This window comes from Haliotis rufescens, unplaced genomic scaffold (assembly GCF_023055435.1).
Source record: "Haliotis rufescens isolate VD_foot unplaced genomic scaffold, xgHalRufe1.0.p SCAF_15, whole genome shotgun sequence".
Classification (NCBI taxonomy): domain Eukaryota; kingdom Metazoa; phylum Mollusca; class Gastropoda; order Lepetellida; family Haliotidae; genus Haliotis; species Haliotis rufescens.
Genome location: NW_025963835.1, coordinates 30629747 through 30641255, shown reverse-complemented (window position 1 = coordinate 30641255; position 11509 = coordinate 30629747). Strand labels below are relative to the sequence as shown.

At 40.7% G+C, this 11509-nt stretch overlaps 1 protein-coding gene across 1 annotated transcript in view; it reads right to left on the bottom strand.

Annotated features, from left to right (window-relative positions):
• LOC124131927 (mucin-5AC-like) overlaps positions 1-3764 on the bottom strand; it is a 38757-nt gene extending 34993 nt beyond the window's left edge. Inside the window, exons 1-3 of the mRNA XM_048396450.1 lie at positions 3604-3764; positions 3037-3126; positions 442-510 (exon numbers count right to left, since the gene is read on the bottom strand). Of these exons, the coding sequence (XP_048252407.1) occupies positions 442-510; positions 3037-3126; positions 3604-3673 (229 nt within the window). The 5' untranslated portion in view covers positions 3674-3764. The remainder of the gene's footprint in view (positions 1-441; positions 511-3036; positions 3127-3603) is intronic.
• Positions 3765-11509: the final 7745 nt, after the last annotated feature.

The window sequence follows — 11509 nt, the reverse complement described above, 5'->3', positions numbered from 1 at the left end:
TAAACAGGAGATATATTTAGTGAATATATTATTCTGCGTTTTTTCATTAATAAGGCTATAGTTAGCAACAAGTTACACACACACACACACACACACACACACACACACACACACACACACACACACACACACACACACACACACACACACACACACACACACATACAGAGAGAGAGAGAGAGACACACACACATACACACACACACACACACACACATACATACATACATACTATTCGAACTGTATTACAGGCCACTGTGTTTCAATCTAATGGTAGGGCGAGGTGTGTGTGTGTGTGTGTGTGTGTGTGTGTGTGTGTGTGTGTGTGTGTGTGTGTGTGTGTGTGTGTGTGTGTGTGTGTGTGTGTGTGTGTGTGTGTGTGTGTGTGTGTGTGTGTGTGTGTGTGGAGGGGGGGCAACAGGAAAAGTCTAAAGTATATACCTTTTTGGGGAAATAACGTTGTCAATTGGGCTGTAGCAGGGGTATTTTCCATGGCTGTTGAAGCTGTTACTGTAACAAAACATTTGTATGTCAAACATCATCTGGGTGCATTGACTCGATCAATTGGATCAACTCGATCTTGTAACTTAGGTTCCAGTTTATTGGCCAAGCATGATGCATATCAAAACAGTACATTGGAAATGTACAAGAATAAGCTGTTTTTCCATATAACGTCAAAGAAAACGTCTTTAAGGGTATACATACATGTTATAAAAAAGTTTAAGTGAGCAATGTTGATATCTATTTCTCTACTTTCGTTTTCATTATTTAATTTATTCATTGTAAATACACATACAGTCGAACGTCGTTGTGTCGAACTTGGATGTATCGAAATCCCGGTTGTCAGGAACTCATTTGAGAGTCCAAAGTATCCAAATTCCCCTGATGTCTCGAACCCTGGATATATGTTTTGCAGGTCCCCACTTTTTGCATGACCGACTGTATTGGTAACTCTGTGGGGTCATCTAAGTAAGGTAATTGGTGCCTATTCCTTTTGAAGGACTAAAGTGGTTAGGGTGATTACGAGTTAAATAGAGTATCAAATACCATTTGTCGTATGCCATGAAACAGCGATAGAACATTATCAATCCACTGCGAACTGCTCCAATTAAGTTCTTTAATACGTGAGTATGGATTGTGTCAGCCTTCGTTATAAACAACGTCCACAGATGACCATGGAACACATATCTCAATCATTTCTAAATTTCATAGTCGAGCGGAATCTCCACAGGTGCAATAATATAGCTATTCGAGTATATCAAGGATATACAACGGGTTCAACGTCCTCTGCAAATGGTACTGAAGTTGTTGGAATATACAGTCGAACCTCGTTGTGTCGAACTCGAAAGTTTGAGTTACCCGGGGTTCGAGGCATCACGGAATATTACGCTTAATTTGGATACTTGGGACTCTCAAATGAGTTCTAGAGAATAGAGAATTCGATATATCCAAATTCGACACAACGAGGTTCAACTGTAGTTATAGCATCGTATGCATTGGAGGGACACGTGGTTGTTGGCCTGGGCATAGTTGGTGGCATGGTATGCCCTGTAGGAAAACATACCAAGAAATATCAATGCGTGCAATAGACGACAGATCACTTGGCCATTTGATGCAACCAACATTATAAAACGAATCTCCAACATAATGTCAGATAAATGTTTGTTAATTATCAAGAACATTATGCATCGTAACAAACCCTTCTTTTTCAAGTAACTTTCTGTCACGGTGGGTTCAACTTCTTTGCAATTGTAACTATAGCTGTTGGTCTGGAGTATGGTACGAATTGGGACGGTGTGCCACAATCAGAATATTGCGTTGAACTGGCTGGCCACGAAATATATAGGTGTTAGGAAGAAATGGATTAAGTACAGCGTGTTGTACGCTACATATTGTACATCTTGCTGTGTCCAGATAGCAGCAAAGCTCACACAAAGTGTAGCTGCATGTGAGTTATCTTTAATTGTTATCAATAATTCATCTATCAAAAGTGACCTTCCAACTCTGGGGGTTCAACCTCCTGTGCAGTTGTTACTGTTGTCGTTGGTCTGGACAATGTTGATGGCATGGTACGCTCTGTAGGGAATCATATCATTTGCCAGATCAGTCATAAGAACTTTAGTCAATAGCATAACCCCTTCCATAACCACAAGACATCTATGCTAAAAGAAGAGTCGACTGTACGCTTCCCACTATATTACCACCATGTGTTCATGAAACAGAAATACTTAGATATGCTGAAGCAATAATGAGCTTAATCTTTCAACAATATTATTTGATATTCTAACAGAACACTAATTCCTCTGACTGAAATGTTTGTTATAGATATAGCTTCACATTATAAAATAAACTAGAGTGAGTGAGTTGGGGGAAAGATCAATTGGAACAGTATTCCAGTTTTTGTATCATGGTGTGTCAGCTTCATATAGGACGAAAGCCTATCGACAGCCTATGGCGTTTATCGGTTGGTCAACCCAAAGGAGGAAAAGAACAGCGCGGATCACGATCAGGGACAATCTGGAATGCAAGCCCACGATCATGGGATCCTGACATGCCCAAGGAATGCATCTTTGCACGGTGAAGTTTGTCGCCTCAGACAACGGGGAAGTCTGTTCTCCATGTACCAAAATGGTTATATGTTCGTTTTTAAATTAGATACATTATAGTATGTTTTTGCATGTATGTTACAAAGACCTAATGTGTTTAGTTTCACTCTCAGACATTACATCACTGCATGATACTTTAATTTTTGAAAAATCATAATCGGAGGTAAGCTGAACCCGATAAAAAGGGGATCCTGGTTCGGCAACAACTACTTGCAGCAGCTTAGACAACTGTGTCACTTGTGCCCATTGATAAACAGAACTGATAAATACAGTCCACTGAATTTGAAGAGCGTGTTCGTTTCACTTTCTTTTGCAAGATATTCATCCACATTTATCTAAAATTCCATTTTCAAAAGAATCACGTCTTAAACTCTGGGTTTCTAACTGTGCACGATTAGCCCGTGTAAGTATTTATATGACAAAAAGTAACCTTCTAATTCCGTTGGTTCAACTTCCATAGTAGTTGTTGGAATAGGTGTTGGTAGAGGCGTTGTTGTCACTGTTTGCAACGTCGTGTGTTCTGTAGATAAACGCAGGATTATCACATTGACACATATGTTGTATTCCTAACAATTATGAAGTCAATGGGAGTGTGTGGTTAAATCTGACTGATTTTTGACTGGGACTAGATTCCGAAATTCTTCCAGAGTTTCCATTAGTATGAATATTTTTCAATGTTGATAAACATAACGTGTTTCAGATTTGCCGATATATGCAAATGTAGATCGTGTTTTACATGATACATACTGCGTCTGTCACATGGAATGTTTTGTGATTCACAAGGAGTATTTAGTGTATGTCCAAGAATATTTAGTATATAGCACATGAAATACACAATGTATCACACGAAATATACAGTATGTATATCATGGCATATTTAATGTATATCGTATGGAATGTTTAGTGTGTATCACTCTATATGTCATATATCACACTTATAGTACCATAATAATATTCAAATATTGCTATTACAATAAAGCATATAGTTCATACAAACCTGACCGAGTTCCGCTGTTGAATACTAAGGGGTGTTCTTTCACAGCCGTTCCATTCCTGGAGGACAACATCTTGGCCCAGTCTAACAACCGTTTGTACAGACCGTTTCCGGGACCTAAAGGCGTCAGTGGGGCCTTTGTAGGGGAATTTCCCAGCACTGTCGAAACTGTCACAAAACATATTTTGTTTATTACGTTAAATCTGTTACAGAACATAAGCACACAAACATTGTCATTTAATATCGTATGACATACTGTCCACTATTTGTTAAACCTGTTTCAAAACATAAGCACACAAACATGGTTATTTAATATCGTTATGACATATTGTCCACTATTTGTTAAACCTGTTACAGAACATAAGCACACAAACATGGCCATTTAATATCGTATGACATACTGTCCACTATTTGTTACGATGTTTTCAATATCAGGGATTAACACAAAGCATGTTGTACCTACAGACAACAGACAACAAACAAACAACTGTCCCAATGTTGCGATACTGTGGGATACAATATGCAACATATATCAAGTATTATATCCACCCAAACTATTTTTTTTTGTTCTTTGATTGGAGAAACAGGATGAACAATTCCCGTCCTTCACAAAAGATCAACAATTATGGCTAAACGTGTGTCGAACATGAAGCGGAAATGGTATTGATCAGAGAATGCGGTATGTGTGGTTTAGTGTAAAAAAAATGTAGGGTACGTACTTATATATTTTTAAGACCAAATACAAATGTAATCATGAAATAGCATTACCTTGTGTGAGAAATAACGTCCAAAGAAAAGCACCCATATCAATATGAACTGCCTTAGTAATTTATAAAGTTGTTAATGGTTTTGCATTGTTCTTCTAAATGTTCTTCATTATAAGGGAATTGAACCGGAAATTAAAGCAAATTCTATCTCAATATGCCATCTACTGAAGTTCTTTGAACACATTTTTTTAGTTCTCGTCACCTAAAATATAATCACGACATATCGCGATTACTAATTAGTATAACGTGTTGAAATACAGAGAAGGTGAAAACAATCCATTCGGGTGATACGAAATACTGCTTGCAGTGACTGCGAGTGATTGTATTTAACAGTACGTGCATCTCAAACTAGTTCACGAGCGCTTTTAGTACATGTGCACCTTTTTCCTTCATTTAAGGTTTTGCTGGTGACGCTGCACAGGCTGCTAAATATAGCCTCTCACAGTCACCTGACTGTCGACCCGTACCCGGATGTACCCACGAGATCAAAACTCAGTGATGAGAATTTTAGTTGAGTACTTAAGACTGTCATCATGTGATCGCTAGCAAAATGGATATTTCTTGAAAAGCGATTTACTGAAAGTATTATTCCTGATCTGCGGAATGGCTTGTTTTCGCGTTAACGCAACACTTGTATTGGAACACATTCGGCTATATTTAATTCATGATCACGAAATTTCGTGATTCTATTTCAAGCGGCGATCACTATAATATACTTTGACTTGCTGTACTCGAGAGAGTATTGTTTAAACTAGGGCACTAATACCCAAATATTCAAATTATTCAAAATAACCTTCCATCTCTTGGAGTTCAACGTCCTGTGCAGCTGTTACTGTAGTGGTTGGATTGGAGAGTGTTGGTGGCATGGTAAACCCTATCGGGAAACATACAATTGTCACAACATTGACTAGAACTGTGGAAGTCACGGCGTGCATACTATATAAGGAAGAGAATCTATTCTTTATTATGAGGAACACAAGATTTCGGAGCATATGCTTACTCCTTCATCACTCCGAAACGTTGTGTTCCTCATAATAAAGAAGTTGACATCCATAAATACTCTTCCTTATGTGTATCACTTCTCAATGGCTTTCAAAGACTTGACACATACTATATGTTTACAGAAGCAATAGGCAATGCTGCATGGTCACATGAAGCACTGTCCAGTTAGAGGCGACGATCAACTGTGTTGAAACCCATGAACACCTAGTGATAACGCAAGTATCGACGGCAACGACAGCAGATACGCTCAAGACTAAAGAACCCACTTCTGCATACTCACTTTTGGCACCTTAAGCCAAGTGTAATCAGGTCATCGATCATCAAGTATACAGGTAACAATGTTACCAGGCCACTCGACCACCTCGTCATCATATCACAAGGCCACTAGGTCACTGCGTTAGCATGGCACTAGGCCATTAGGCCATTGTGTAAGCACGGCACTAGGCAACTAGGCTATTGTGTTAGCATAGCACCAGGCCACTAGGCCATCGTGTTAGCATGGCACCAGGCCACTAGGCCATGATGATAGCATAGCACCAGGCCACTAGGCCTATGTGTTAGCATGGCACTAAGCCACTAGGCCATTGTGTTAGCATAGCACCAGGCCACTAGGCCATTGTGTTAGCATGGCACTAGGCCACTAGGACACATCGTTAGCATAGCACCAGGCCACTAGGCCATCGTGTTAGCCTGGCACCAGGCCACTAGGCCATGATGTTAGCATAGCACCAGGCCACTAGGCCATTGTGTTAGCATAGCACTAGGCCACTAGGCCTATGTGTTAGCATGACACTAGGCCACTAGGCCATTGTGTTGGCATAGCACCAGGCCACTTGGCCATTGTGTTAGCATAGCAGCAGGCCACTAGGCCATCGTGTTAGCATGACACCAGGCCACTAGGCCATCGTGTTAGCATGACACCAGGCCACTAGACCATCGTGTTAGCATGGCACCAGGCCACTAGGCCATGATGTTAGCATAGCACCAGGCCACTAGGCCATTGTGTTAGCAAAGCACTAGGTAACTAGGCCATTGTGTTAGCATGGCACTAGGCTAATAGGTCATCAGGTCATCATGGCACTGGCCACTCGGCCATTGTGTTGGCATGATACTACGCCACTAGGACATTGTGTTAGCATAGCACTAGGCCACTAGGCCATCGTGTTAGCATAGCACCAGGCCACTGGCCTATGATGTTAGCATAGCACTAGGCCACTGGGCCTATGTGTTAGCATAGCACTAGGCCACTAGGCCTATGTGTTAGCATAGCACTAGGTAACTAGGCCATTGTGTTAGCATGGCACTAGGCTAATAGGTCATCAGGTCATCATGGCACTGGCCACTCGGCCATTGTGTTGGCATGATACTACGCCACTAGGACATTGTGTTAGCATAGCACTAGGCCATCGTGTTAGCATAGCACCAGGCCACTAGGCCATTGTGTTAGCATAGCACCAGGCCACTAGGCCATTGTTTTAGCATAGCACAAGGCCACTAGGCCATTGTGTTAGCATAGCACCAGGCCGATAGGCCATCGTGTTAGCATGGTACCAGGCCACTAGGCCATTGTGTTAGCATGGCACTAGGCCACTAGGCCATTGTGTTAGCATGGAACTAGGCCACTAGGTTATTGTGTAAGCATGTCACTAGGCCCCTAGGCTATTGTGTTAGCATGACACTAGGCTATTATGCCATTGTGTAATCCCGACATTAGGCCACTATGCCATTGTGTTAGCATGTCACTAGGCCACTAGGCCATCGTATTAGCATGTTATCAGGCCACTAGACCATCTCGTCGTCATGGCAATATTTCATTAGGCCATCAGGCTATAATGTAACCAGGCCCCTAGACCACCTCGTCATCATGTCGCCAGGTCATTGGGCCATCACATCATCATGTAACCAGATGTTTGGTCATGTCTTCATCATGTCACCAGCTCATAAGGTCATCAGCTCAAGCCTGTATATTGTCAGAAAACATGATAACTTCTATGCAATATGTCTCTGATACAGCACACTTGGTCAAGCAGACTGCTCTTAACAAGAGAAGTCAAATATTATCATACACGCCTCTTGCAAATGAAGTGAATTTATTTGTAGTGAGTATGTTTGTGGGTTAACGATAATATCCTACACCCCTATTCAAGAAAATCATTTTAATAAAGTAACCTTGAAGTTCCACCTCCGTGGGTTCAACTTCATGTGCATTTGTTGCTGTGGTTGTTGGCCTGGACAAAGTCGGTGGCATGGTTTGCCCTGTAGTGAAACATATCAGTATCAAACCTTTGAGCAGAAAGTACTACTATTCAAAAGTAACCTTCGAACTCTGTGGGTTCAACTTCCTGTGTAGTTGCAACCGTGGTTGTTGGCCTGGACATAGTTGGTGGAAATTCCTATACAACTATATAGGCACACATATGCAATAGGAGATAGACCCATTGGACATTTGATGCAATACAGTCAGAAACGTATCTCACGTAATGTCAGATGCATGACTGCAAACTATCATAAGCATTGTATATCATGCTAGTGAGTGAGTGAGTGAGTTGGGTTTAACGCCGCTTTTAACAGAATTACAGTTATATTACGGCGTGTCAGCTTAATGTGGGAGGAAAGCCCGAAGTGATGCAGCTCTCAGACGTTTACCACTTCGGTGAAACCCACGAGCATGGGTATGGTGCTGACAAACCTAGAAACATAATCAGGGCGAACCGGGATTCGAACTGTCGTGCCCAAGGGACGCAACTCTGCATAGAGAATCGCGGCGCCTTAGACGACTGTGCCACCAGTAATATCGTAATAAGCCTTCTTATTCAAAAACAAAAATACAACCTGCCGATTACATTCGGCACAAAAGGTAAAATAGTTTATCATTTATCATACCTCCATGTCAGAATGATGAGATCTGATGTGTTAACGTTATCTTGATAAAATACGATGTATCCTGACTTGGAGGGAAATACATTTCTCAGCGGGAGAATACGTCCCTTATACCCCAATCCGAAGGAAAAGGCCTCACGCTTTTTTCTAGTTAGTGATGATCACGTGACATTGCACCAGTCAACCCCAGCTCAATCAAACATGTGATTTCTATCAATTTTGAAGAATCTGTTTTAATTATTTTACAATGTCATATTAAAACATGTCGGTAAGATAAATTCGTTGTAGCAGGATCACGAGGGGTGCATGGGGTTTTGTGCGTCCCTCGCTAGGCCCGGCTCGTGGCATAAAACCTAACGCGATAAATTAGTTGGTGATGTTTTTGTTGGTCTACACAATGTTGAGGGCAATGTCCTGGGAATATAAGTATCAGAACTTTAAGCAGAACAGCAAAGGTCAAGAGACACATGCGGACGGAAGTGACGTAACTCGTCGTGATCTTATCTGGCCATATGTCAAGATAGGACTAACGAGAACGTGATTGTGATACTATGAAGTTGTTGAAATTGTTTAATAAAAAATCGACTTGTGACGAGATGAATACAAAAGTAATTTATGATACAAATGATAAATTATGCAAGACATCACACATTATTCATGCATGTTAACATATCCCTAATTGAATTGTTTAATAGGCATTTCTTAGAAGCCGACGGCTGACAACGTATACACAATTTATGGATAATAACAGTAAAATAAAGACGTTTGTATCCATAAATTGTTACTCTTTTGATATCCCTACTCAGCTGGAATGTTCACAAAGCATACCTGTTCTCTCTAAGATAGTATAAGACAGTTGATGTCATACTTGTCACTCAACAAACATTAATGACAGATGGTACGCCGGAACAGCAAGCCACGCGAGATGGGTGACGTAGGTTTTAGCGAATGTCTTTTGTAACATTACGAACCCTACTAGGAACATATCTTCATATATACAATCCTTGCCTCTCTCTGACAGTGACACATTGTCTTTGTTACTTCAATTATGACCAACCTGTCCCTGTCTTTATAGCAAGTCGTTGCGGCGTACACGGAACAGGACGATCATGACGTATAAATTAGCACACCTAATTGGAGAAAGTTATGATCAAAAATAGAAAGAATAATGTGCCCAGGAGTCGACTATTTGATATTCAGGAGAGTTGTTTTTGTTCGTTTCTTTTCTTTTCTTTTTCGTTTTTGAAATAATTTCCGAATTATTTCCGAATAATTTCCGAAAATGTTTGAATTAATTATTTACCCTCACAAAACAAAAGAATGTTTCTTGACATACTGGTTGTTCTGAAGTAATGTGCATGAATAATTAATAATGAACGTGTTTAGCTCCTCTTGTTGGAAAAGGTATGTCTTAAAATAATTATGAAATATGTCTTGAAATGACGGATGTCTTGAACAAGCTATGTCTTGACATAACGTTTGTCTTGACACAAGCTTTTAGGTATGTCTTGAATTTCGCAGGAATCTTTAAAAAGGTATCTCGGTCAAAATTAATTGATAAAGTTTAAATCGATAAAAAGGAAAATGCAATTCTTATGTTAGCATGACCTATTGAACAACCTCGCGTGTAAATTAATTTACTCGGGGGTGGGGGGGAGGGGGGGAGGGGGGAGGGGGGGAGGGGGCACGGGTGGCCCAGTCGTCTAAGGCACCGCGATTCGCTGTGCAGAGTTGCGTCCCTTGGGTACGCCAGAAACCTATGAGTGTGGGTTCGAATCCCGGTTCGCCCCAATTATGTTTCTAGGTTTGTCAGCACCATACCCGTGCTCGTGGGTTTCACCGAAGTGGTAAACGTCTGAGACCTGCATCACTTCGGGCTTTCCTCCCAAATTAAGCTGACACGCCGTGATTTAACTGGAATAATGTTAAAAGCGGCGTTAAACCCAACTCACTCACTCACTAATATACTCGGATTTTGTATTTGGAAGCACTATATTGACATTTGTTTTATATTCGTGCCACCGGTGGGGCCGGATACGCTCACCATTTCGCGAACATCTGGTATCATCGTTATTTGATAGTAATTCGTTAATACATGCTCATGATACAGTCGGAATTGTACAATAAGCTCTGCTGTTAGTGCATATTTCTTATGATAATGGAAATGATTTGTGTCGCTGTTGTATATCTGATATTCTTATGAATCAGTAATACATCACGTCCAGATTGACAACAGTCATGACAGTTATGGACACACTTGATTTATTATGGTATTCCAGTGTTACTCACCCTCCTATCAGACCTACTGAGTTTTTATCTGTCATTCCTTATAGTTAGGGAGCCTGCCATCGGTTAGAGCTTCATAGCTTATTCATAATTGACTTCCAATGATGTTCTTATTTTTTTATAATAGAAAGTGAGTGAGTGAGTTGGGTTTAACGCCGCTTTTAACAGTATTCCAGTTATATCACGGCGTGTCAGCTTAATGTGGGAGGAAAGCCCGAAGTGATGCAGGTCTTAGACGTTTACCAATTCGGTGAAACCGACGGAAAACCATGGTGCTGACAAACCTAGAAACATGATCGGGGCGAACCCACAATCATAGGTTACTGGCGTGCCCAAGGGACGCAACACTGCACAGCGAATCGCGGCGCCTTTGTATAATAGAGACCAGATAGTTATGATAACATTACTGTGTTATCAACTGTGTGACATCGGCTTAAAATGTGTCCTTCTTTCTTTAAGGTTATGCATATATAAAGAATCTTAACCACAGGAAATGTATCTAGAAATGATATCGAATAGTGAAATAAAGTTGTAAGTATTGAGACTATGAGTTGAATTTCATCAAGTACTTTCTGTCATTCCTATACAAGCTACATACTACATAAAAGAGTATACCCAATGTGATGTCATTACGAAAACGTAGACCTATTTTGCAGACGGACGACTGAATAGTTGAAATTAACGAATCCAAAAGTCAATTGGGTTTAACACCACTTAAAGTTAAATGGATAACCCAAAATGGCCGAGCTAATGAACACTTAACATTTTCGTGAAATCCACGAGCATTGGTAAGATGCCGACAGACCAAAATCATAATCATTGGAATCTTGGATTCGAACAAAACGACTAGCCTGTCCCCACTAAAGGATGCAACTCTTCAAAACCACGTATTAGCGCCTTTGAACAGTTTGTAAGGAAAATGTAACCTATTAAACTGAGGCATGTTGACAGAACTGACCTGAATCAGAACTGCC